Below are 27,378 nucleotides of genomic sequence, written 5' to 3'. Positions count from 1 at the left end.
GAAGAGAGGCGTGAGAAAGTGAAGTGTGCGACATTTCTTCGTGATGCTGGAGATGAAGCAATCAAGGTATTTAATACCATGGATTTTGATGAGGATGTGGATGGTTTTAACGGACTTAAGGGACTGTTTAGAGACTACTGTGAGCCACGGAAGAATATCACTTACCTGAGACATGTGTTCTTTACCCAAGTCCAAGGCCCGAATGAGACAATCGACGCCTATGTGACGGACCTTAAGAACAAGGCAAAAGACTGTGAATTTGCACAACTGACAGATGAACTGATAAAAGACCGTGTAGTCTGTGGCATAAATAATGACACTGTGAGAGCTAGGCTGCTCAGGGAGACAGAGTTAACCCTGACAAAGGCTGTGGATATCTGTCGAGCAAGCAAGGTAACGCAAAGTCACATGAAGGCACTACATGAAGAAACAGGTGTAGCTGTGAATAAAATAAAAGTTACCAGAGCCATCAAAGAGAGTAGCAAACGCCATGAGACTGATAGAGAAAAGGGAGAATGCAAGAGATGTGGCTTCAACCACGAACCAAAGAAGTGTCCAGCTTATGGACAAATATGCAACCAGTGCAAATTAAAGAACCACTTCAGCCGCATGTGCAGGTCACAAAAACAACAGTTTAAACCCAGAAAAAATGAGAAAAAAGTACATGAGATAGAAGAAGAAAATAGTGATGTCATGTTCATGGGGAGTATAGAGATCAGAACAAGTGAGCAAACAGATGAAAAGTTCCAGCTGGATACAGTTTCAGCAGCGAACAAGGACAGCAAGCAGTGGATTCAACAAAATAAGCAACAGTGTACTAACTGTAAAGCATGATACAGGCGCAGAGTGCAACGTGCTGTCAATGAGAGACTTTGAAAGGATCACAAACAAAAATGCTGTACTACAGAAGTCAGGATTTAAGTTAGTTAGTTACTCTGGCCACATGATTCCAACAAAGGGCAAGGCAAAGCTCATGTGTGAGTACAAAGACAAAGAATATGAGCTAGAATTCCAGATTATAAGGAGAGACTCACTTGCTATCCTTGGAGGAGAATCCTGCACAAAACTAGGATTAATCAGGCGAGTGTACAGTCTAGACAAAAAGGACAATACTGACATTCTGAGTGAATACGAAAATGTTTTCACTGGTTTAGGGTGCGTGCCAGGACTGCACCACATCCAGCTCAATCCAGATGTCACTCCGGTCATTCACCCACCAAGGAAAGTGCCAATAGCACTGAAGGACAGAATTAAGGCAGAACTGGACAGAATGGAGGATCTTGGAGTTATTGTAAAGCAGACTGAGCCCACAGACTGGGTGAACAGCATGGTCACTGTAGTAAAGCCCAACAAACTGAGAATCTGCATCGATCCCCAAGATCTCAACAAGGCTATAAAAAGAGAACACTATCCACTACGCACAGTTGAGGAGATCATCGCAGAGATGCCAGATGCAAAGGTTTTCTCTGTAGTGGATGCAAATCATGGATTTTGGCAAGTACAGTTGGATGAGGAGAGTTCCAAGTTATGTACGTTTAATACCCCGTATGGACGTTACCGCTTCCTGCGACTTCCCTTTGGAGTGTCATCGGCTCCAGAAGTGTTTCAGAAGTGCATTGCACAGAGGCTGGAAGGTTTGGAGGGGGTGGTGAACATAGTGGATGATATCCTAGTGTGGGGGGAAGACGAGAAATAGCATGACAGGAGACTGAGAGCGCTGATGGACAGGATCCGAAGCATCAACCTAAAGCTAAACAAAGACAAATGTAAGATCAGAAGGACAGAGATCACATACGTTGGTCACATTCTGTCTGCAGAGGGAGTGAAACCAGACCAGGAGAAGGTCAGAGCCATACAGGACATGCCGGAACCAGAAGACAAGGCAGGTCTGCTGAGGTTTTTAGGGATGCTTCAGTATCTGGCAAAGTTTGTCCCAAACCTCACTGATGTGAGTGCGCTGCTCCGGAAACTTCTAGAGGGTGACGTAGCTTGGCATTGGGAGGCTGAACAGCAGAAAAGCTTTGAGAAGTTGAAGATGCTTGTGAGCACAGCTCCAGTGCTCAGGTATTTTGATGTGAATAAGGATATAACACTGTCTGTAGACGCAAGCTCTGAAGGCCTGGGAGCAGTGTTAATCCAGGAGGGGCAGCCAGTGGCCTATGGTTCAAGAGCACTGACCGAGTGTCAGAAAAGGTATGCACAGATTGAAAAAGAGCTCTTGGCAATTGTGTACGGATGTGAGAAGTTTAAACAGTATGTGTATGGCAAGACAGTGCTTGTGGAATCAGACCACAAACCCTTGGAGACTGTGTTTAAGAAGTCACTCCAGAAGACTCCACCGAGACTGCAGAGGATGCTGATGAGTCTCCAACCTTATGACTTGAGGGTCAGTTACAAGCCTGGAAAGGAGCTCCACATAGCAGACACACTAAGTCGAGCTTACCTGAAGGAGGAACCAGAGCAACTCCTGGAGGATGAGCTACAGGTACATCAACTGACTGCTTAACTACCAATCACAGAAGAGAAACTGAGTACATTCAGAACACAAACAGCAGCTGATGAAGAACTGCAGAGGGTCATGGAGTTGGTTCAAACAGGATGGCCAGCAGACATATGACACGTGCCAGCTGTTGTCAGAAAATATTGGACTTTCAAAGAGGAACTTACATGTGTTGATGGCCTGCTCTTCAAAATTGCAAGACTTGTAGTTCCAAGTAGCCTGAGAGCATACATGCTTGCGAGAGTGCATGAAGCTCATCTTGGAGTTGTCAAATGTAAAGAAAGGGCTAGAGATGTCATGTTCTGGCCTAACATGTCAAAGGAGATTGAAGATGTTGTGTTAAAGTGTGCTGTCTGTAACACATTCAGGTGGAACAACACTAAAGAGCCACTCATCTGCCATGACATTCCAGAGAGAGCATGGGCAAAGGTTGGAGTGGATCTGTTCCACTATTAGACAGATGAATATTTGCTGTGTGTGGACTATTATTCAAAATACCCTGAAATTGCTAAACTCACAAAGACAACCAGCCGGCATGTGGTGACAGCCCCCAAATCGATGTTTGCAAGGCATGGGATTCCAGATGAGGTCATGTCAGACAATGGTCCACAATTCACAAGTGCTGAGTTCAGAACATTTACTGAGAGCTGGGAGTTTGTACACACCACATCAAGCCCAGGATTTCCCCAGTCCAATGGACAAAGTGAGCGAGCAATACAGACAATAAAGAAGTTGCTGAAAAAAGCGAAAGAGGGCCAGAGTGATCCATACATTGCTCTGTTGGAATACAGGAACTCACCTTTGGATGGAGTGAAACTGTCCCCTGCTCAACTGCTTATGGGTCGGAGACTGAAGGCAAAACTGCCAACATCAGCACAACTGCTGAAGCCACAGCTGTATGAGGACGTTCACGACAGCATCAAGGAGAGGCAGCTGAAACAAAAGCAGTACTTTGACCGAGGAGCAAGACGGTTACCACTTCTGATGGAGGGAGAGAATGTGAGAGTTAGAGTCAAAGATCACTGGCAGCCAGCAGTTGTCGTGGGAAGACATAACAACCCCAGGTCGTTGTTAGTCCAAACGGCAGATGGAAACACCTACAGGAGAAATCGGTGACATCTGTTGAAAACCAGGGAAATGACTTTTTCACAATCATGTAATGCAGATATGGAGGACTTGTATCCAGTAACCAGTACACCTGCAGAGACTGATAGGCCTATGCCATCACCTGCACAGTCCACATTGCCTTCATCAGTGACTTCACCACCGAAAGGGACTGTGACTCCAACTATGCACAGAGAAGAACCAGTTAAAAGGTCAAGGTGTGGCAGACCAATTAGACCACCAAAACGTTATTCTCAGTGATAAGCAGCATTTAATTATGTTGTGAGAATCGCTTAAGGTAGAGAAAAAAAAAAGTTTGGTTAACTTTATTTGAAGTATTGATGAAGTGTAGTTGAAGCACTTTAAGTTAATTTAATTATTCAGTGTTCAAGTTGATATGTGCTTTGATGTATGTGTTTGTATCCAGGTTTTGACTTTTGCTAAAACTGCTAAAGGTTAAGTCTTTAAGTAGAAATGTTGAATAAATGGGTTATGTATAATCTTAAGGGGAAAGATGTGATGTATGGATATGACTCCTACCACTAGGTGGAGTATGATAACAGTAACACTGTTATCCGGCTAAAGAAGAAGAGTCGAGATAAAGCGAGACAGAAGTCTGCAAGAGTACCCCACAGTCGTGTCCGTGTTTTGTATATATACTTATACAATACCACAGTCCTGATATGTCAAACTTGCCAGTTTAAATGCTTTTTAAACGTTCTATTTAAACAGTTCTAATTGTTCTTTTTGTCACTGTTCATATCTTTGTTAGATTTAATTTTTTATTATTTATTTTATTTAATCTGCTCTTTTTCTATTTCCGTTTTTGTTTATATAATTTCATATCATATTATTTTTTATTGAGATTAAAATATTTTTAAAGCCAGACCTTATGCGTTGTTTAAAAATGTGTTTACGTAAACAGTCCAGAGTTGCTCATGGTCGTGATGACGTATATAATCGCGTCGTGACGTATGCTGAAACGTTTTCCCTCCTCGTTGACAAAGCTAGCCGCTCTCCGGTTGTACCGATGTTTACCTAAAGACGCTTTCATCGGTGAGCTTTTGAACGTTGTGCCTTTACCTCCGCTGGAGGACGGCTGGCAGAGACTAAACCCTCACAAACGAGTCATTGAAGGTACGTATTTGCTAAATAAACCCCTCTTTCTTTTCCTATTTGGTTTTGTTTTGCTAGCACGGTATTAGCGGGAGCGCTGGCTAGCTAGCTAGCAAGCTGGCTAACATTAGCTTGACGTAGTTATTGCAAGTAGGTATGTCACACGGTAAATACTCTTCGGCGTTACGAGTTTATATTATTTAAATGCTGACTGTGTTTTTTGATATGAGTTTAAGGCTTTTTGGAGGCTATATGACGTGAACTTTTGGAGTAAACTTGTTGCTACATGTAGCGGAAATAATGCTAGCAACGTGCTGACATTAGCCTCAGCAACCAGTGTTCCTCTGTAACCGGTCTTTACCGGCTCAGACTCGTAAGGTGAAAGGTTTGATGACAAACTGATCAACAGTCATCTAGCTGTCACAAAAGGGCGTTGTGTTTGGCTTTCACGGAGCTATTTAGCTCAAAGCGCTGCTCGGTTGGTTACACGTGGAGCTGGTGGTCTGCTAAGCTCAAAGTAGTCGAGTTAGTCAGTCTGATGTTATCCCTTCATAATAGACTGAATTTGTACAGTTAGACATGTACGAAAGGGCTCCCCGATGCAGTTAAATCCATCTAGTCTGCTGGACCCGAGAGGCCGGACAAACTCTACTTTATGTCACTGTCATCCACTGAAGTCAAACCAGGACAGGAACAACTCTGAAATGGCCATTAAACGTCTTCTGTCAGTCAAGATTTAATGGCTTTCTGTTATTCGGAATTACGAATCTAACCCTTGTAAGAATTTTGTAGGCTCTTTCAAACATGAGACAAGTTATATTATGTTTTATTGCAGTAATATTCACACCTATTGGTCACATTCTTGCTCTGTTTTTCTTTTATTTTTTTTTAACTTCAAAGCACATTGTTAGTTTCTGCACATTCATTTTTACTTATTTTAGAAGATGTGAAGATGCTTGTGGAGTAGAGACATTAATATAGAAAGGAAAAGAGAACATTCCTTTAAGTTTAAGCTTTTATTACATTGGCTCTTTCATGATGAGAAATCTAAAGGCATTGGTCATGCAGTGCCACTAGTTTAGTTTTTACTTTCCCACCTTGAACTGGACAATTAAATAAAGCCATTTTGTTTAGAAGGGGGAAAAAAGAAACCAGAAGAAGAAGAAACTTCACCTGGATGTTTGTGAGAAATATCACAGCATGAGAAAATCTGAGCCTGATTGGAGTCAATTGGACCAATTCTATCATGTAATTTCATGATCTAAATATCTCATTCTCAGATAACGATGATCACGTCTGAATGTTTGTCTCCATCTGTATTTAACAGCAGGATTAACGGTGTTCTTTCCATACTGATTTTCATATTTGACCACACCTGTCCTCTGCTGTGGAAATATCTGCCTAAAGACCAATGTTTTAATGTGGGTTTTATTTTCTGTAAAGGGCTCCTTTTCTTAATACATGTTATGACATGTTTTAATCTTTTAGGCTTTATTATTCTTATGACAATCTTTGAATGAAAGGTGACTTTTTTATATTATTTTAAGACTCCACAAGCCCAAAGACAGATTTAAGGTTAATGCCGTTTTTTTTCCCAACCTCAGTATAAGTTGTAATTTAGTAATTAGTAATGTTATTAATTTCTTTGCACTTTTTGTTGCAGTGACAAATAAAGTTCTATTTTTTATGATTTTTAAATGAACACTTTCCAACCAAAATCCTTGCATGTATCAGTTTTGATGTTAAATATTCTTTTCTGGTTTAAGTTTTTTTTTACTTTTTTGGTCATTAAAAAGTAAAATTTCTGCCACCTGCTAATGCCCCTCCAAGCAGATGAACTGAAGTTAGCTTTATGATAGAGAAACAGCTACACAGCAGGTGTCAAGCAGTCAATCTTTTATGAACCTGGAGATGACCATGTTCTTGTGTGTCTACAGACTTATGAGGTCCTGCTAGCATCGCAGGATGTTCAACAAGTCGTTTAATACTCCTTTCGGTGGAGGGACGGGGGGGTTTGGCACCTCGTCCACCTTCGGTCAGCAAAGTAAGTTTATTATTTGTTTTTGTTGTAGTTTAAACAGCAGTTCCAGACGAGTCTCAGTTCCTGTTCAGCATCATGTTGTTTTCACAAAGACCATCAGTTACAGGTTGTAAAACCAGCTTATAAAGCCTTCCTACCTGCTTTTAGTCCCAGTAAAACCAGCTCATAAAGCCTTCCTACCTGCTTTTAGTCCCAGTAAAACCAGCTCATAAAGCCTTCCTACCTGCTTTTAGTCCCAGTAAAACCAGCTTATAAAGCCTTCCTACCTGCTTTTAGTCCCAGTAAAACCAGCTTATAAAGCCTTCCTACCTGCTTTTAGTCCCAGTAAAACCAGCTTATAAAGCCTTCCTACCTGCTTTTAGTCCCAGTAAAACCAGCTCATAAAGCCTTCCTACCTGCTTTTAGTCACAGTAAAACCAGCTCATAAAGCCTTCCTACCTGCTTTTAGTCACAGTAAAACCAGCTCATAAAGCCTTCCTACCTGCTTTTAGTCCCAGTAAAACCAGCTCATAAAGCCTTCCTACCTGCTTTTAGTCCCAGTAAAACCAGCTCATAAAGCCTTCCTACCTGCTTTTAGTCCCAGTGGTTTGGGCCATTTTTTGCTGTTGTGTTTATGTGAGACTTCTGAGACAGTTTGAAGTCAGTTTCAGACCCAAGAATCTGCTTTCATTCTCCTTCTATGTCAACATCATCCATCATGACTCTGACTTTAGATCGTCTCATTTCTGTGTGACTAAACATTATGTTGTGGTCGTGTTCTTCAGACACGGGTTTTGGGACCACGGGAGGCTTCGGGACGTCAGCGTTTGGGACGACCACCAACACGGGAGGACTGTTTGGCTCCACACAGAACAAGCCTGGTTCGTCAGCACTGATTTTTTTTTTCTTTTTTTTTTTTTTTTCTGTTGAGCGTTATGAATCATTCAGGGTCCTCGGGTGGCCTGAACCAGGTCCAGGAGCTGGACTTCATCTGTTTACAGAAGCAGCTTTAACTACCTTCAGTTGCTAAATAAAAAAATGATCTCGGTCTCTGTAAGACGGAGAGAAAACAATCATGTTGGTAATAACTAAATGTGGTTGGATTTGTGAAAGTTGGTAGTTTGTTTCCTGTCTGGGCAGAAAGTTTTTATTTTATTTTGTGATGTGCAGCAGATTTCTGGCAACACGACAACTAACGTAGCGCCACAACGTAAGACTTCAGTTATTTAGGTCATTTCTACAATGAACGTTACATTTTTGGTACCCAGATGTAAAATAAGGTCTCAGACCTGCCAAAACCAAAGGAAAGTGTTGGACCCACATAGGCCTGTCGCCATGAGCAACAAGTCAATTAATTGCTCGGTAAGAAAAATGAGCGTGATAAGTTTGCCAGCTAGGATCTTTTTTTTTTTCTTTTTTTTTATTTAACTTTACCATAGGCTGTGTATGACAGCAGGTTTCATATGGAGCATCTCGGCTGAACGCTCTGGTTTCTTGCGGAGTGACCTCTCTCAGCATGTTGCGGCACCGTGGTGAAGCACTAACCTGTACGAGCCGGTACGCCACATTTGTTTTACAGGGCTGCCAACGCTCACGCATCGGCCGTGAGACTCACATTTGAGTGGCTTCTCACGCTAAACCTTCGATTTCTCAGGCTGAAATACACATCAAGAGCGATGCCGGCTAATCGAGAGGTTCGGGAGGATTCCCAGTGGGCCGGTGTCCCGGCGTGTGTGGAAAAGCACAGCGTCACGTCGCAGTGGTTCATCACTGCTCGTAGATCAGTCCGACACACAGTGATGAGGGAGATATTTCAGCAACGATGCAGTTTCTTTTTTTTTCCTAGTTTTTTTTAAATAAAATGGTCCTAACTGGCAGTTTTACCGGGTTTCCCTGTCTGAGTCCCATGTTTAATATTTTTAATATATTTTTTTAAGGTAATTTTGTTTCCAGAACAGAGACTTTATTTTCTATCATACTTGTTGTTTTTTGTTGTTTGGTTTTTATTCATTGTTAATGAGACTGAGTCCGTTGTAATTGTTTTTGTCTTATTTAAAATTTCTTCCAGTTCCAGTGTGACATATTCTTTAGAAATGAAAGTTTATTGACCTTTGAAAAGGTGTACTTGCGTTATTATGGCATTGTCATATTAGTTGAAAATGGTCTCAAAATGACAACATTATTGCGTATTGCGATAGTTTCTGAGAAAATTTCTCGCAGAACAAAATTTGACACGACCATGATGAACTTCTGCAATGGAAAATGAAGCGATGTCCGTGTTTGCGATTCTTTTAAAAAGGTTTTTGATGCAGTGGAACTTGAGTTATTGATACTAAAACTTAAAGTTTGGGGTGAGAAGAGTGGCCCTCAGTTGGCTTTGAAATTATCTGAATTACAGAGAAAAGTACGTAGAAAAAAATCGGATGAAATCCGAATCAATGAGAGAACAGCTGGAATTTCCACAAATGACGGGACGTTTTGTAATATATATATATATATATATATATATATATATATAACAACATGTGACGTGTCCAGTTGTTTTGTTTGGTGATGATGGGAATCTGTGTTGTTGTGAGGCAGTATGGAGGAGCTGGTTTGTTCTTAATAAGTTAACATTAAATTTAAATAAAACCAAGTTTATATGTAGGAATAGATCAACTAACAGTAATAAGCTCATGATTAATAATGGAGAAATTGGGGAAAGTCTGAAATAAAATTACTTGAATTAATAAAAGATGAAATCATGAGCTGTAAAAACCATATAAACTATATTTTTTACAATATCTAAATAAATTTCAGTTCTTATAAAGCCAAATGTTTAGTCTGCCATCATTGTACATGTCATACTGTTCCTTTGTTCAACCATACACGACTTATGTGGAAATCTGGGGAAACATATGAATACAGTTTTTTTTTTTATTTATTTTTTTATTAATAAAAAAAACTGTTCAACACACTGGAAATGCTGAAAATTGTTTCTTTTCTTTTGAAAAGGGGAAAAAAGATGTTGTCTAACTTTACTGTCCCTGCTTCCTCCAGGCGGTCTGTTCGGGTCCAGTACGTTCAGCCAGCCGGCGACATCCTCCACCAGCACCGGCTTCGGGTTCGGTGCAGCCAGCGGCACCACCACCGGCCTGTTTGGCAGCGCCGGGACCGGCACCAGCGGTGGACTCTTCTCCCAGCAGAACAATGCCTTCGGTGCCAACAAGCCCACCTCTTTCGGAAGTGAGTCGTCGTTGTTTAGCTTTTCATCTCTGGTTGTTTTCTGTCTCATCCACTGAAACGTGTCCTTCATCCTTCAGGCTTTGGAACGAGCACCAGCAGCGGCGGGCTGTTCGGCGCCACCACCGCCACCGCCAACCCTTTCGGTGGCTCCAGCTCTCTTTTCGGAGGCTCTGGGTTCTCGACCACGCAGCAGCCAGGAACAACCGTGAAATTCAACGTGAGTACGCCAGCTAATACCAATGATGCAGGGAATGGCATCCCGGGTCGTTTTTATGTGGCTGGTCAGAACTGGTTTGGAGCTTCCTGACGTCTCCTTAAAGACTCCGTTTGTTTCTGACTTCCTGTTGACATGAAGTTTTCTTTCCTTCAGCCTCCGACAGGAAGTGACACGATGGTGAAAGCAGGCGTGACCACGAGCATCAACACAAAGCACCAGTGCATCACGGCCATGAAGGAGTACGAGAACAAGTCCCTGGAGGTCAGTTTGTAGGTGCCGGCATGTCTGGAGAGTCAGTGAAGGCCTGGCTGATTAATCCGGCTCATCTGAATGAGCCGTTGATGTAAATTCAGATTTCTTTCTTCTTTAAGTGTCCACCTCCCGCTCTCTCCTTCCATCATAGCGTTTTTTATTTTTTTATCCACATCGCCCAGTCCTGTTTAGGGCTGGTTTAAAAAAAAATTGATAAATCGATTATGAAATTTAAAAATTGCTTTTCTGCAACCATTTGCGCTTTGCAGCTGCAAGTGCTGACACTTTTTGACCATTTTTTTGCGCAAATGTTGCTGCACCAGTCGCACGACCTCCTCTCCTCTTAACTGTCAGACATGCCACAATTCCAGCCTTTGTCAGACTTGATAGAAATCAAATAGGACGTATTGATCAGCGATGGATGTTCTGACATCAGCTTGCGTTCATTGCTGGCTTGACTGTGCTGAGGCATCCCAGTACAGAACAGCTACTGGTTACTGAATATTTAACCCAGTTCCTTTCATCTATATTTGTGAGTCTAGACTGAACTGTTAATGTGTTAAAGCATCCAACCACACCGTACCTGATGATGCCACCATGAACAGCTTTATAGGAAAAAGAGCTTGTTCGCAGGTCAGACCTCAAACAGGCCGAGTCTGTGTGAGAAGCGAAGCCTTTTCTCCAGTCTGCAGCACAGATCATTAACATGGGTGCTCCAGCACAGGGTGTAGTAATCACTTTGTCAGTGATATTAAAATCATTACATGTGTGAGGACCGCATTGTATTCCCATGGAGTTATACTAGTACCATCATTTTTATATATCGCTGTACAGTAACCACAAATTTGGTTCTGCCTAAGGACATTTTTGTTTGTGACCAATTCAGAAAAACGAAATAGAAAATGTCCTAAATTCAACTGGACGTTATTGTGGAAAAAGGTGTATTGTGTTCTGTACAATAATATTGTGCTGAAATGTAGCGGTGTCCATTGAGGAACGCCTGAAATAGGTTGTTGTAAATCAAATAGATTAAGGAAATTAGCGATGGTGTAAAGTTTGTACCTCGTTAGGTTGACATTCACTGACAGAGTCCAGGAGCTGGACCATAGGGAGGCTTTTCTCCCTGCTAATCTCTCAGGTAGACATAATGAAAATGGGGTGGAAACTGTGAAACTGTTGTGGTGTCTGCAGGAGTTGAGGCTGGAGGACTACCAGGCGGGGAGGAAGGGCCCGACCAACCCGATGACTCCTGCGACGGGCGGTCTGTTTGGTGGAGCCACAGCAACCTCCAGCGCTGCCACCGGCCTCTTCGGCTCCGCGGCCCCCAACACCAGCTTCTCTTTCGGGCAGAACAAAAGCACTTTTGGTCCAAGTAGGTGGTCAGAAGCTGGAGTTAAAAGTCTGACTAGAAACCTTCAGTTTAAGTCTCCAGTTTGTTGTGAAATAATCAGAAATGAGGGAGAAGTCTTGGTCTTGTTCTTTAACAGCTTCAGGGGGCTTCGGCACGACTACAGGCGGTCTGTTTGGCCAGCCGAACCAGCAGCAGGCCGGCAGCCTCTTCAAGCCCTTCGGTCAGCCGACCACCACTCAGAGCTCCAGCTTTCCCTTTGGCAACACCACCACGATGGGACAGCCCAACACCAGCAGCATGGTGAGGCTCCACATGCAGCGCTGAACCAGCAATATGAGCTTCCTTAACTACGATAAAATGTCTCCATTTTAGTTCAATATGTGTGTTTAACATCAGTTTCTCACTCAGTTCATCTTCGTACAGTCCTGATCCAGTTCTCATGTCTTCATCTCAGACTGATTTGTTTCAAAGAACCGGTTTAAACTGGATTTGTTCCCATTTCTTTAGTTTCATGTATGAAACCAGTAGAGATCAGACAGTCTGACAGAAAACAGGATCTCAGCAGCAACAAGGTGATTCCCAAACAGCTGTTAGCTGGAAACTTATCTCAGCATGGAGGCAGAAACTGGACACGTGGAGGACAGAAGAAGAAGAATCAGGACTAAAAACTGTCTACAGCAGAACAGGATCTGAAATCCAGCAAAGACCTGAACCAGGACCTGAGAGATGCATCTGGACCTTCAGCTGATCCATCTACTGTTGGCCGAAGCCTCGTCAGAAATGGTCTCCATGGAAACGTGGCTGTTGGGAAGCCATTCTTAAAGAAGGGAAAAGACTGACGTAGATCACATGACCCAAGAACTGGACTAAAGATCAGAGGAAACGGGTCTGATGGAAGGATGGATCCTCCCCAGAACCCAGACCTCAGCGGGTCTGATGGAGGGACGGATCCTTCCCAGAACCCGGATCTCAGCGGGTCTGATGGAGGGACGGATCCTCCCCAGAACCCGGACCTCAGCGGGTCTGATGGAGGGACGGATCCTCCCCAGAACCCGGAACTCAACATTATTTATTTAAGCCGTGTGGGGTTATCTGGACAGACAAGGGAACCAACTTCAGAGAAGAACTTTGGAAAGTCCTTTAAGGATCCTGGAGAACTGTTCCTGGATACTGTGTTGAGAATTAGTGGGAACTAGTTTAGATATTAGTAATTAATCACGTGTCCTAAGACTGTTAATAAGATGTGATGGTGTGGCACCACCAGCAAAACTAATGACTAAACACCAGTTTGAGTGGAGAGTCTGTGCATGTGGGACGAAGCTCACAAAGGGCACATAATGAAGAACATAAACCCATGTTCATAACCAGCGTTTGTCACTTAAAGAAACGACAGAAAACTTCTGTAAGAGGGTTCACAGGACGATAGGCTGTGACCTACCAGTCCTGGAGGACATTTACAAATCTAGACTCTTGACAAGAGCTCTACAGATAAAAAACGACCCTCTAGCCACCCTGCTACAGAGATGTTCGACCTCCTACCCTCAGTGAAACCATATCGCTCGATTAAATACACCACATCTCGTCATATTAAGTTTTTTTCCACAAGCTGTCATGACTTTGAACAGTGCACTTTAAAATACCTCAGACATGCACCTTACTGTTTTAGTTCCTCTTTACTGCTATTTATTCATACCGTGTTTTTATTGTTTCTTGGTATTTATGTGTTTTAGGATGTGTCCATGTGTTTTATGTTTTGTAGGCTTGTGTTTCGTATGTTTCGTCTGTTTAAATGTTGACAGTGCACTTTGAGCTCTTTGCAGCTGTTTTTCAATGTGTGTTTTTTTTTTTTTTTTTTTTTATAATTAAAGTGAGCTGAACAAAGCTGCTCAGACCAGGTCTTCCCTCTCATCTCCTTTAGAACTGGAACAACTGGTTCTAATGGAGATACCGGATTTATATTAGGTTTTAGTAACTCTCATGGAAATATAGAAACAAGTGAGAACTGGATCAGGACTGTAAATGAATAAAAGCTGAACAGCTTTGGGTTCATTGAGAGTAACACAGATCTGGATGTGGGCGTTTGGTAACTGGTTTCGTGGTCCGTTAATGGTGCAGACCGCTGAGTTATGGCTGAATGAAACGGCTGGTGAAGCTCTGGGAGACGTTCTCTGATGAACTGATGTTGATCCTTCAGGGCTTGTTTGGAAACACGGCAGCTTCCCAGTCAGGTGGGTTGTTTGGCACAGCTCAGACCAGCACCGCCACTGGTTTTGGAACTGGTACGGGTCTGTTTGGCCAACCTGCTGCTGGATTTGGAAACGTTGGGACGCAGGTACGAAGCTGTATCTTAACTCGGGTCGTTGCTGTTGCCCAAATCTGAGTTCATGGGGTTGACGTGAAAACAAACGTCTGTCAAACTGTTTTTCCTTTCAGCCCAGTTTATTTGGTAATAAAACCGCCGGGTTTGGGACCACCACCACCAGTGCTGCGTCCTTTGGAACTGGCACTGGTCTGTTTGGAAACAAGCCCACTCTCACGCTGGGAACTGGAACCAACACCTCCACCTTCGGTATGTGTTCAGAGCTGCTGACGACAATTGAATAAAATCCAGAATCACAATTTTTGTCATGTTTCATTGTTAAAATGTTTTTCTGGTTGTAGGTTTTGGTGCCAATCCAGCTGGAGGGGGTCTATTTGGGAGCAAGGCAAACACTGGTGGCCTGGGAACCGGACTGGGAACCAGCTTTGGGACAGGTAATACTGGAGGACATCTTTTGTTTTTGGAGCCATGTTTTATTTTCATGTGGATACTTGGAGTCCTTCAACTCTTTCCTGCGATGGCACTGAAAAATCCTGCAGCCACACCTTGCTGTGTAGTAAAACACTGCTGTGTGTGTCCAACAGTTGGCGTGGGACCCACTCTGTTCGGGAGCAACCAGAACAAACTGGGCACCACTCTGGGAACGATGGGGACGTTTGGAACAACTGGATTCAACAGCGGAACGAGCACGCTGGGCTTCGGCGCGCCGCAGCAGCCCGTCGGTGAGGAGCTGCTTCTGTTTGGTTTAATCCAGCTTCTCCGTCTGGAACGTAGTTACATTCCGGTGTTTTTAAATGCTTTTGTCCTGCAGCTTTGACTGATCCGAGCTCCAACGCCGCCCAGCAGGCCATGCTGCAGCAGCAGCTCAGCGTCCTGACATACTCGCCGTACGGAGACTCGCCACTGTTCAGAAACCCGCTGTCAGACCCCAAGAAGAAGGAGGAGGTAAGCAACATGACTGAAGGAAAGAAGCTTCTCTTACACTTTGTTTATACATCACTGTTTTAAAAAGTAAAACTCTTCAAAACACCAAATGGTTCTGGTCTAAAACAAGTCTCTTCCCATCATTCCATGTTTAAATCCATGCCATGATGGGAATCAGTGGGAGGAGAAACCTCAAACTTAGTGGTTTCCTTTTACTCTGTCGCCTAAATGTTTATTTAGAGTTGGCTCATCAAATCTTTCTCACCACTCCTTCCTGTTTCCGACAGCGTCTAAAACCGACCAATCCGACAGCCCAGAAAGCTCTGACCACGCCCACCCACTACAAGCTGACCCCCCGACCTGCGACCAGAGTCCGTCCCAAAGCCCTGACTTCCTCTGGAGCTTCCAAGTCTCAGCTCTTTGACGGTCTGGATGATGACGAACCTTCGCTCACCAACGGGGCTTTTGTACCTAGGTCTGGTCACCATGGCGACCATGTTGTAAGTCTTCTGGTCATGTCAAACACGCAGCAGTAGCATCACAGCGGGATTGTGTTTTATTTTCCAGGAAGAGCATCAAGAAGCTAGTTCTGAAGAACCTGAACAGCAGCCAGTTCAGCAGTCCTCTGAACAAAGAGAGCGATGACCTGGCCTCGCCGTCGGAGTATCCTCACAACGGACACAGGTACCAGTTCTCTTCAACGTTTCGTGGCCTTGCATCCTGGGTGGTCAGGCCGTCTCTGTCAACATAATGACGTCTAGCAACCAGAAGAGCTGGAGGTCTGTAATGTGTCTAACTTCAGCTGCAGGGCAGGAGGCCAAACTCTGGCTGGGGCCGCCTGTAGTTCAGGAGGAAGAGCAGTAGTCTGCCGTAATTTCGTACGCGTTTCTTTCAGGTTGTAGTCAGCAAAGTGCAGCAGTGTCCATTGGAGGTCTCTTAAGGAAAATTAGTTGGACTGGAGCAGAACTTTGCTGCCTGGAGCAGCTGGAAGAATCATAAAATCAGCAGAAGCTGTTTGACGACCGACGTTAATGTGAATCTCCTGAACAAAGACGCGCAGCAGGAATTATTTTCTACATAGTTAGTATCAGGGTGATGGTCTTTGGTGATTTCCAGTCTTGACTATGTCAAAGATCAACAACAAAATTGATTTGATCCTCAGAAACTTCCTCTGGTGACCTTCGTGGCCCAAAACGTCCCATTGACTTCCATTAAAACTATTTGCTATAACCTGACAGCTGTAACAGTTTAAATCCATTCGTTCTTTAAAGTCAGTGTTTAATTTTAAACAAAAGTTGCGATATTTGACATTTTTACTGGATTCCACCTGGTTCCGCTGGTTTTCATTGAAGACGGATGGAGGGTATTTTTACCTGTTATGGAGTTGTGGGACCACCAGGGGGTACTAAGAGTGATTTTACTTTCATTAATATGTTGATTTAAATCGTGAAATCTGGGTTCTCCTGACTCACGTCCCCAGTGGCAACAAAGCAGCAATAATCAATAAATGAGAGAAAGAAAAGGAGAAAATAACAAATAACAGAAAAGACTAAAAAGTTTTGCTTTTGTTTTTTATCTCATTTTTCTATAAATTTGGATAAACATTGTTGGTAAAAGAAAACAGGACCTGTTATCATAAACAACAATAATTTACCAGCTGCTGAGTAGAGAATAAATCTTAGGACGCTTCTTACTCTAAACTAACTTAAAAACATAGAGCGTCTTCTCCTGCGAAACAAGTTGACCCTTTTTGTATATTTTATAGCTTGGACATCTTGCTTGTCCATCTTAAACATCGTTTACGGTCTTTTCAAAGTCTGGCTCTGAACACAGATGCAGACTTTCATGTTTCATTTCCACTGCGTCCTGAAAGTTAAAGTTCTTCAGTTTGACGCTTCTAACGATGCTTTCTATCTGCAGCCGAGTGGAGGACGAGGAGGAGGTTCCAGGTCCGAGCAGCCGAACCGACGACGACCCAGAAGTCACCCAGTTCTACGTCAACCCCATCGCCAAGCCCGTCCCTCAGGGCCGAGCCCAGACCAGCTTCCAGGACACCATCAGCGAGCTCAACATGCACAAACCGTCCAGGAACGGCCTGGAGGTCGGTGGCTCCTTCACCTCTGATTCGTTCTGATGGTCGCCATGGTGACGGGTTGATTCTGAATCATTTGTTTGTGCTTTCAGCTGAGCAGCGATGACGTGTCGGCATCTCTGGGGGAGGAGTCTCTGCAGGAGGACAGAGAGGAGGAGCAGCAGGAGACCCAACAGTCTCCTCATCCTGCAGGTACAAATCACCTGTTCGCCATCATGACCTGTTCACCCAGAAACCAGAACCTCTTTAAGGTTGTTTTAACATCTTGACGTCATCCACAAAGCACATAGAAAATAGGGCTGGGCGATACGGCCTAAAATATTTTTTGGCTTTATCCTGACACACGATAAACATCCCAATTTTTTAAAATCGCCTCTTAAACTGTAAAAATTGAATTAAATCAGCATAAAAAGGCACCAGTAGAGTTTAAGTAAACTCAACGAAATTTATCTTTATGATTATCTTTATGAACCTGCTGTTCTACATTTAGAAAAACCCAGCGTTTCCCCACCGTTTATATTAGAGGCAACAACCTCACAACAACTCCCACCAGCCCAGAAGATCAGGTTTTTTTCATTCAGTTACATGAAAATATTGTCTTATTTTATTCTTTAGGTTATTTTATTTCTTCACCAGATCACAGCAGTGATCTAAGATTCGCTCCATCCCTAGAGCAGGTGTAGATTAGCAGTCCGTCTGAGAAGCTAAACTACGAAGAAAATCACATGTAAACGCTTTAAATGTCGCCGTTTCAGTTTCTACTCAATGTTCGCAATATAGACATTTTATGTATCGTTTTAAATAGCACATAAAATTTCTCGGGATACATCGAGTGAATCCGATATATCAGCCAGCCCTCGGAGAAAGGTGTTTTTGTTTAACCCCTCACTGTTGCACTGTAAATAATGAACTGTTCATTTACAACCCGGTTCCATAAAAGTTTGGACAGAAGTCGATAATTTCCAAACCTCATCAACCCATTCTTTTATTCCTAGTAGAGCATACAGATGTCATGAAGCGGAAATCGTTCTGTTTTTGTTTACATTTCACCCCAACTTCTTTGGAACTGGGTGGTGGAATGAAGGTTGTCATGTTATAAGTGTTTTGATCAGAACTAACAGGATTCCAGTTATCTGAGTTGAGAACTTAAGGTTCTCAGTCTGAAACAGGTTTGTGTTTGGTACGTTTTACCTGGTTCAGTTTGCTGCCAGAGAGTCGGGTGGACAGATTATTCAAACATCGTTGCTGTGTTCCAGGAATTATTCTGAACCGTGTGGGGTACTACACCATCCCCTCCCTGGAGGATCTGGCTGAGATGGTGGATGAAAACGGAGAATGTGTCGTGGAAAACTTCACTGTCGGCAGGAAAGGTAATGACTGCTCTGATTGGTGGGTCTGACTGCTGGACTTCTGATTGGTGGGTCTGACTGCTGGACTTCTGATTGGTGGGTCTGACTGCTGGACCTCTGACTGGTGGGTCTGACTGCTGGACTTCTGATTGGTGGGTCTGACTGCTGGACTTCTGATTGGTGGGTCTGACTGCTGGACTTCTGACTGGTGGGTCTGACTGCTGGACTTCTGATTGGTGGGTCTGACTGCTGGACTTCTGACTGGTGGGTCTGACTGCTTTACTTCTGATTGGTGGGTCTGACTGCTGGACTTCTGATTGGTGGGTCTGACTGCTGGACTTCTGATTGGTGGGTCTGACTGTTGGACTTCTGATTGGTGGGTTTGACTGCTGGACCTCTGATTGGTGGGTTTGACTGCTGGACCTCTGATTGATGGGTCTGACTGCTGGACCTCTGATTGATGGGTCTGACTGCTGGACCTCTGATTGGTGGGTCTGACTGCTGGACTTCTGATTGGTGGGTCTGACTGCTGGACCTCTGACTGGTGGGTCTGACTGCTGGACTTCTGATTGGTGGGTCTGACTGCAGGACTTCTGATTGGTGGGTCTGACTGCTGGACCTCTGACTGGTGGGTCTGGCTGGTGGGTCTGACTGTTGGACTTCTGATTGGTGGGTCTGACTGCTGGACCTCTGATTGGTGGGTCTGACTGCTGGACCTCTGACTGGTGGGTCTGACTGGTGGGTCTGACTGTTGGACTTCTGATTGGTGGGTCTGACTGCAGGACTTCTGATTGGTGGGTCTGACTGCTGGACCTCTGACTGGTGGGTCTGACTGTTGGACTTCTGATTGGTGGGTCTGACTGCTGGACCTCTGACTGGTGGGTCTGACTGTTGGACTTCTGATTGGTGGGTCTGACTGCTGGACCTCTGACTGGTGGGTCTGACTGGTGGGTCTGACTGTTGGACTTCTGATTGGTGGGTCTGACTGCTGGACTTCTGATTGGTGGGTCTGACTGCTGGACTTCTGATTGGTGGGTCTGACTGCTGGACCTCTGACTGGTGGGTCTGACTGCTGGACCTCTGATTGGTGGGTTTGGCTGCTGGACCTCTGATTGGTGGGTTTGGCTGCTGGACCTCTGATTGGTGGGTCTGACTGCTGGACCTCTGACTGGTGGGTCTGACTGTTGGACTTCTGATTGGTGGGTCTGACTGCTGGACCTCTGATTGGTGGGTCTGACTGCTGGACCTCTGACTGGTGGGTCTGACTGCTGGACCTCTGACTGGTGGGTCTGACTGCTGGACCTCTGACTGGTGGGTCTGACTGTTGGACTTCTGACTGGTGGGTCTGACTGCTGGACTTCTGACTGGTGGGTCTGACTGCTGGACTTCTGATTGGTGGGTCTGACTGCTGGACTTCTGACTGGTGGGTCTGACTGCTGGACCTCTGACTGGTGGGTCTGACTGCTGGCCTCTGATTGGTCCTCACAGGTTACGGCTCTGTCTTCTTCCCCGGCGAGGTAAACGTGACGGGCCTGAACCTCGACGAGATCGTCCATTTCAGACGTAAAGAGGTCATCGTGTACCCAGATGACAAAAACAAGCCGCCAGAGGGGGAGGGGCTTAACAGGTACGTGACGGGAGTTGATGGTTTTTATGGTGAAACGTTTGAGTGTAAACAGGTTTTTATAGTTTCTGGTCTCATGGTTTTCAGGCGGATTTGGTACCAAAAACAACCAAAAGTAAATTTGTTAATTTTTTCAGTTTTTTTTAGAAGTTTTTATTTTTTGATTTTTGGGGACGATTCTGCTCTGATCTGTCTGCTGGTCAGTTCAACAAATCTGGACTCCGGTTTCATGGTTGGATCTGGAACTCGGGAGTTTCAATGGTTCATTGTTCATCTTGATCTGGTTGACCAGTTTCTCTCCGGATCTTTAACTTTTTGTCTTGGTGTGATTTTAGGCGGGCGGAGGTGACTCTGGATGGCGTTTGGCCGAACGATAAGACGGCCTGCACTCAGATCAGGAGCCCTGAACGTCTAACCGACATGAACTACGAGGGCCGGCTGGAGAAGGCGTCCCGGAAACAAGGAGCCCGCTTCCTGGAGTACCGCCCAGAGACCGGATCCTGGGTGTTCGAGGTCGGTTCTCATGGAATCGTCACAATAAAACACGACTTCCTCCATCAGCAGGTCACATGACGGCTGGAACGAACAGGTGTGACTGACTCCTCCCCATTTCTGTCTCTCACAGGTGGCCCACTTTTCCAAATATGGCCTCCAGGACTCCGACGAGGATGAAGATGTCCCGCCTAAAGCCGACCCCAAGAAGCTAAAGACGATGATGTCACTTCCTGCCGCCAGGCTGCAGCAGCTGCTTCCTCCTTCCCAGCAGCAGTTGGCACCGCAGGCTCAGGTAGAGCAGCCAGCGCCCACCCATCCTCGTCATCACTGTCACACCTGAGCTGATTTTATCTGAGTAGAGCTACAGCTGCTTGAGGTTTTGTTGCGTTGCCATGGTAACTGAAGCTGGTTAGTTATCAGCTGATGAGCAGAGGTCTGGTGGTTTATCAGCTTCTGTTTGACCCAGGTGTGTTAGAGGTTAAAGTTTTATAAGCCGCAGCTGACGGCCTTCCAGAGAGTGGAACCAGCACTGGAACACCACAAGTTTAAATCCCAGGGAATGTCCCACCTGTCTCATGTATACAACCAGAATCCACTTGGAAATTCCCTGGAGTAGTAGTTTGATATAACTCTGCAGCAGTTTTAAAAAGTTTTAAACCAGTGAAGCTGCACGTCTGGTTTTTTTTCTGAAAGACTGCTTCTTGATGAATATTCTGACGAGATAAAGAGTCCATGTGGATGCCGAGACTTCCTGCAGGGATAAAACTGTCCCTCTGTTTCTGCCCCCCAACACGTAAAGACATGTCTCCCATGTTCATATCAACACGTTTCCAGTCAGCAGCTTCATTTACGTTCAGACCTCTGCAGGTTTACTTTAACACAAATTTATTCCTTAACTGGATTGTATTCAAATTTAGTTAATTACAATTTTATATATATATATATATACATATATATTTTTTTTTTTTTTTTTTTTTCTAACTGAATTGAACGGCTGAATGAACATCAGAGTTGGGATTCCAGATGTTTAAACAGCAGTGTCATGTTTGGACTGATCAGTGATCAGTTTTTCCTGTTGGGTGCCTTTAACTGACGAAAGTCTGTAAATGTTGATCAGAGAAAATGAGAAGCTTGTTTTGGTGTTTTTGTCTTCAAACATTTTAACATCTGTAAAGATTTAACATCAATTTTCTGTCCAGAAAATGTTTTGTGGGTTTAAGTTAAGACGTTAAAACATCAGCAGACCCATAAAACCAGGTTTATCTCACCGGAAATGTGGTTTTATCACCACAAACATGAGGATTTCCATGTGAGACAAACTCTGTGGGGAATAATAGTGGTTTGCCAGTCAAACAGCAGCCTGGTTTGCCGGCCAGTCGGCGGCCTGAAGCTTGTGTTTATGAAGCTCTGAAAGTCTTTGTGTTGGTTTGAAGTTTTTAAGCAGCAGATTTTCTGTTTTCAGCCTGAACTTTTATCTGATTTAACGTGACTGAATTGTTCAAATATTGACTTTGACATGAAAGAAATAAAATTACTGAAGACGGCGTGAAAGTTTCTGTCTGGTCAGATTTCGGTTTATTAACAGAATTTTTTCTAGTTTAAAATGTTTCGGTCTTGGTCAGCATTCACGCTGAGGTTGTGTCTTGTCTTCAGTCCACCGTTGTGGATGTGGCGAGCGGCGTGGTGGAGCTGGACAGCGACATGGCCGACATCACTCAGAGCCTCCCAACAGAGAGCATGCTGGGAGCGGAGGAGGATGGCGAGCTGTTGCCGGGGGAGATGGACGCCGCCAGCTGGAAGCAAGTTGGCGGTTCAGCGACCTTGGAGCACAATGGCGTCTCTGCGTCCAGCCACATGGCCTCATCTCTGGGGATCAACCCGCACACCCTGCAGGTAGAGAGACAGGAAACACATCACTCATCAGACTCGGCGGCGTCTCCGCGGTTCAAGCAGTTAAGGTAACAGCTGAGGGAACGTAGCTAGGTCAGGTTTAGTCCAGAACTCCCTGAAGAATTCTGGGTTGTAGCCGCTTGCAGCTGATTGACTGATGAAAGAGTTTAATCAGAACTCCTCTGACTGACCTCCAGACCAGGAATAAACCGAGTTCTCCCAGCATGGGTTGACCTCTGACCTCCTGTCACCTAACCCAGGCGTTCAGAGGCAGCAGCTCCAGAATGCTCCATTAGATCAAACGTGATGAGAGTTCAATTGGTGGCTTGGATTTCTGTGCAGCCACAGCTGATCAGCATCTGTATTTACTTTAGGTCTGGGCTGGAACCGGTTACCATGTTCATGTTAATAAAGGTTTTACAGCCGGGCGATGACACCAAAGCATCATTCAGAGGCCAAAGTCCAGATCTCAGAGGGAGAAGATCCACTTTATTTATAAAAAAGAAAACATGTTCACCAATGTTCTGCACATGTAGAATATAACGGTTTCCACACAAATCTGCAGACTTGAGAAACACAATAGCTGGAGTTGGTTTAGTGAGGATAGCAGGTAAATAGTAGCAGGAATAACTGGAAATGAGGAAAAAGTGGAAACATGGAAATAGTTTCTGTTGTGTGTTTGTTTCAATAACAATATTTTTTCTCCTGAAAGCCAAAACTTGAGAGAACGATGAGATGAGAAAAGGTTTGGTCACTGTTGGTCTGTGTGTTATTTCTACAAAGTTCTGTTAGTAATAAATTCTGCTTTCTTCTTCTGGTCGACCTTTATGCTGCTACATCTATTCATACATTCATTTTACATCATTTTACCTCCCAGTCTGACAGCTGCTACAGACTGGTTTATACTGGGATTAAAAGCTGCTACACACTGGTTTATACTGGGATTAAAAGCTGTTACACACTGGTTTATACTGGGATTAAAAGCTGCTACAGACTGGTTTATACTGGGATTAAAAGCTGCTACAGACTGGTTTATACTGGGATTAAAAGCTGTTACACACTGGTTTATACTGGGATTAAAAGCTGCTACACACTGGTTTATACTGGGATTAAAGCTGCTACACACTGGTTTATACTGGGATTAAAAGCTGTTACACACTGGTTTATACTGGGATTAAAAGCTGCTACAGACTGGTTTATACTGGGATTAAAAGCTGCTACAGACTGGTTTATACTGGGATTAAAAGCTGCTACACACTGGTTTATACTGGGATTAAAAGCTGTTACACACTGGTTTATACTAGGATTAAAAGCTGCTACAGACTGGTTTATACTGGGATTAAAAGCTGCTACAGAATGGTTTATACTGGGATTAAAAGCTGCTACACACTGGTTTATACTGGGATTAAAAGCTGTTACACACTGGTTTATACTAGGATTAAAAGCTGCTACAGACTGGTTTATACTGGGATTAAAAGCTGCTACAGAATGGTTTATACTGGGATTAAAAGCTGTTACACACTGGTTTATACTGGGATTAAAAGCTGTTACAGACTGGTTTATACTGGGATTAAAAGCTGTTACACACTGGTTTATACTGGGATTAAAAGCTGTTACAGACTGGTTTATACTGGGATTAAAAGCTGCTACAGACTGGTTTATACTGGGATGAAAAGCTGCTACAGACTGGTTTATACTGGGATTAAAAGCTGCTACAGACTGGTTTATACTGGGATTAAAAGCTGTTACAGACTGGTTTATACTGGGATTAAAAGCTGTTACACACTGGTTTATACTGGGATTAAAAGCTGTTACAGACTGGTTTATACTGGGATTAAAAGCTGTTACAGACTGGTTTATACTGGGATTAAAAGCTGTTATAGACTGGTTTATACTGGGATTAAAAGCTGTTACAGACTGGTTTATACTGGGATTAAAAGCTGCTACACACTGGTTTATACTGGGATTCAAAGCTGCTACAGACTGGTTTATACTGGGATTAAAAGCTGCTACAGACTGGTTTATACTGGGATTTAAAGCTGTTACAGACTGGTTTATACTGGGATAAAAAGCTGCTACACACTGGTTTATACTGGGATTAAAAGCTGTTACAGACTGGTTTATACTGGGATAAAAAGCTGCTACACACTGGTTTATACTGGGATTAAAAGCTGCTACAGACTGGTTTATACTGGGAGTAAAAGCTGCTACACACTCGTTTATACTGGGATTAAAAGCTGTTACACACTGGTTTATACTGGGATTAAAAGCTGTTACACACTGGTTTATACTGGGATTAAAAGCTGTTACAGACTGGTTTATACTGGGATTAAAAGCTGCTACACACTAGTTTATACTGGGATTAAAAGCTGTTACAGACTGGTTTATACTGGGATTAAAAGCTGTTACACACTGGTTTATACTGGGATTAAAAGCTGTTACAGACTGGTTTATACTGGGATTAAAAGCTGTTACAGACTGGTTTATACTGGGAGTAAAAGCTGTTACAGACTGGTTTATACTGGGAGTAAAAGCTGCTACACACTCGTTTATACTGGGATTAAAAGCTGTTACACACTGGTTTATACTTGGATTAAAAGCTGTTACAGACTGGTTTATACTGGGAGTAAAAGCTGCTACACACTCGTTTATACTTGGATTAAAAGCTGTTACAGACTGGTTTATACTGGGAGTAAAAGCTGCTACACACTGGTTTATACTGGGAGTAAAAGCTGCTACACACTGGTTTATACTGGGATTAAAAGCTGTTACACACTCGTTTATACTGGGATTAAAAGCTGTTACAGACTGGTTTATACTGGGATTAAAAGCTGTTACACACTGGTTTATACTTGGATTAAAAGCTGTTACAGACTGGTTTATACTGGGAGTAAAAGCTGCTACACACTCGTTTATACTTGGATTAAAAGCTGTTACAGACTGGTTTATACTGGGAGTAAAAGCTGCTACACACTGGTTTATACTTGGATTAAAAGCTGTTACAGACTGGTTTATACTTGGATTAAAAGCTGTTACACACTGGTTTATACTGGGATTAAAAGCTGTTACAGACTGGTTTATACTGGGAGTAAAAGCTGCTACACACTCGTTTATACTGGGATTAAAAGCTGTTACAGACTGGTTTATATTGGGATTAAAAGCTGCTACACACTGGTTTATACTTGGATTAAAAGCTGTTACAGACTGGTTTATACTTGGATTAAAAGCTGTTACAGACTGGTTTATACTTGGATTAAAAGCTGTTATAGACTGGTTTATACTGGGATTAAAAACTGCTACACACTGGTTTATACTTGGATTAAAAGCTGTTACACACTGGTTTATACTTGGATTAAAAGCTGTTACAGACTGGTTTATACTTGGATTAAAAGCTGTTACAGACTGGTTTATACTTGGATTAAAAGCTGTTACAGACTGGTTTATACTTGGATTAAAAGCTGTTACACACTGGTTTATACTTGGATTAAAAGCTGTTACAGACTGGTTTATACTGGGAGTAAAAGCTGCTACACACTCGTTTATACTTGGATTAAAAGCTGTTACAGACTGGTTTATACTGGGAGTAAAAGCTGCTACACACTGGTTTATACTTGGATTAAAAGCTGTTACAGACTGGTTTATACTGGGATTAAAAGCTGCTACACACTGGTTTATACTGGGATTAAAAGCTGCTACACACTGGTTTATACTGGGATTAAAAGCTGCTACACACTGGTTTATACTGGGATTAAAAGCTGCTACACACTGGTTTATACTGGGAGTATAAAGCAACATGAGAGGAGAGGGAGGAAGCAGCTGCTGCGCAAACAGAAAGACCAGAGATCCCCTAGAGAAGCCACGTTGCTGCAGGACGCAGGATGAGGTTAAATAAAAAATACAGGAAACGTGCAGGTGTGGAATCCTCTCACCAGGAAGAGTGTGTGTTAAAACACCCCCACACTCCCAACGGAGGCGATGTCCATGTTGCTCCAGTGATGCTGTGTTTATTCTCGAGTCCATCGTAGAAACACCCGGCTGATCTCGTCCATCATGCTTCTCCGCGTCCCGTCGTCATTACGGAGAAATGACGGATGTACGGAGCTCATCATGCCACGCATGTTAAACATTTTACAGCAGCTAATTACATAAATGAAAGCGTTATTTTTGACAGCACTGACATAAAGCCATTATTTGTAGCTCACTATGTAATTATTTGTGACAGCAACACTAAAAACGAGATAAATCAGGCTTCATTGCACATCTTTTTTTCATTTATTTTCATTCACTTTTTATTTTTCCTCATCTGTTTCTCCTCCTGTCTGTTTGCACACGTCTGTAAGTCACGAACTTTTATGGGCATTTACCTGCAAAGTAGGACCAGCTGGTCTGTCCTTTCAGCTTAGAAGAGATCCGTTTTCACCAATCTAAGAGGAAAGATACGAACAACTCCACGGTCATGAATCTGACGGGGGGTACAACTTCAGAACAAATTTAAGCAGATGTTGGTGAATGAGGCCTAGTGACCTTCAACCGGATCTGAACTCTGTTTTTCTCTGATAGATCATGAAGGCGTCTCTGTTTGCTGAGGATGAGGACGAGGGCGACATGTTCCAGGATCAGGGAGCGAAGAAGGTCGCCGACGTCTCGTCTCCTCGCCTGGTCCTGCCGGGAGCTCTGGGTCGGCTGTCAGGTATGAAACCTCCGTCCTCCTCCTCAGATGAAGGTTCCGATGTGGTCATTTTACCAAAACTTTCTCAGTGTGTGAGAAATCTGGATCCTTTCGACTCTGCCCATTCCTTCTCTTGCCAGCAGGTGCGGATGCTTTTATTTCCAGTCGAATAGATTACTGTAATGCCCTGCTCTCTGGTCTTCCCAAAAGAATATTTTTTAACCAGC

At 43.6% G+C, this 27,378-nt stretch overlaps 1 protein-coding gene across 1 annotated transcript in view; it reads left to right on the top strand.

Annotated features, from left to right (window-relative positions):
- Positions 1–4,578: 4,578 nt before the first annotated feature.
- The window catches only part of nup98 (nucleoporin 98 and 96 precursor), a 33,890-nt gene continuing 11,090 nt past the window's right edge, over positions 4,579–27,378 (top strand). Inside the window, exons 1-23 of the mRNA XM_042007856.1 lie at positions 4,579–4,741; positions 6,658–6,764; positions 7,526–7,621; positions 9,783–9,968; positions 10,046–10,185; positions 10,339–10,446; positions 11,629–11,809; positions 11,925–12,088; positions 13,983–14,120; positions 14,222–14,357; positions 14,450–14,542; positions 14,693–14,830; positions 14,920–15,053; positions 15,320–15,507; positions 15,600–15,716; positions 16,953–17,133; positions 17,217–17,316; positions 18,381–18,494; positions 19,962–20,100; positions 20,433–20,610; positions 20,723–20,884; positions 22,246–22,485; positions 27,043–27,172. Of these exons, the coding sequence (XP_041863790.1) occupies positions 6,686–6,764; positions 7,526–7,621; positions 9,783–9,968; positions 10,046–10,185; positions 10,339–10,446; positions 11,629–11,809; positions 11,925–12,088; positions 13,983–14,120; positions 14,222–14,357; positions 14,450–14,542; positions 14,693–14,830; positions 14,920–15,053; positions 15,320–15,507; positions 15,600–15,716; positions 16,953–17,133; positions 17,217–17,316; positions 18,381–18,494; positions 19,962–20,100; positions 20,433–20,610; positions 20,723–20,884; positions 22,246–22,485; positions 27,043–27,172 (3,142 nt within the window). The 5' untranslated portion in view covers positions 4,579–4,741; positions 6,658–6,685. The remainder of the gene's footprint in view (positions 4,742–6,657; positions 6,765–7,525; positions 7,622–9,782; positions 9,969–10,045; positions 10,186–10,338; positions 10,447–11,628; positions 11,810–11,924; positions 12,089–13,982; positions 14,121–14,221; positions 14,358–14,449; positions 14,543–14,692; positions 14,831–14,919; positions 15,054–15,319; positions 15,508–15,599; positions 15,717–16,952; positions 17,134–17,216; positions 17,317–18,380; positions 18,495–19,961; positions 20,101–20,432; positions 20,611–20,722; positions 20,885–22,245; positions 22,486–27,042; positions 27,173–27,378) is intronic.

This window comes from Melanotaenia boesemani, chromosome 15, assembly GCF_017639745.1.
Source record: "Melanotaenia boesemani isolate fMelBoe1 chromosome 15, fMelBoe1.pri, whole genome shotgun sequence".
Lineage (NCBI taxonomy): Eukaryota > Metazoa > Chordata > Actinopteri > Atheriniformes > Melanotaeniidae > Melanotaenia > Melanotaenia boesemani.
The sequence above is the reverse complement of the archived record's forward strand: the minus strand, read 5'-3'. Positions and strand labels throughout refer to the sequence as shown.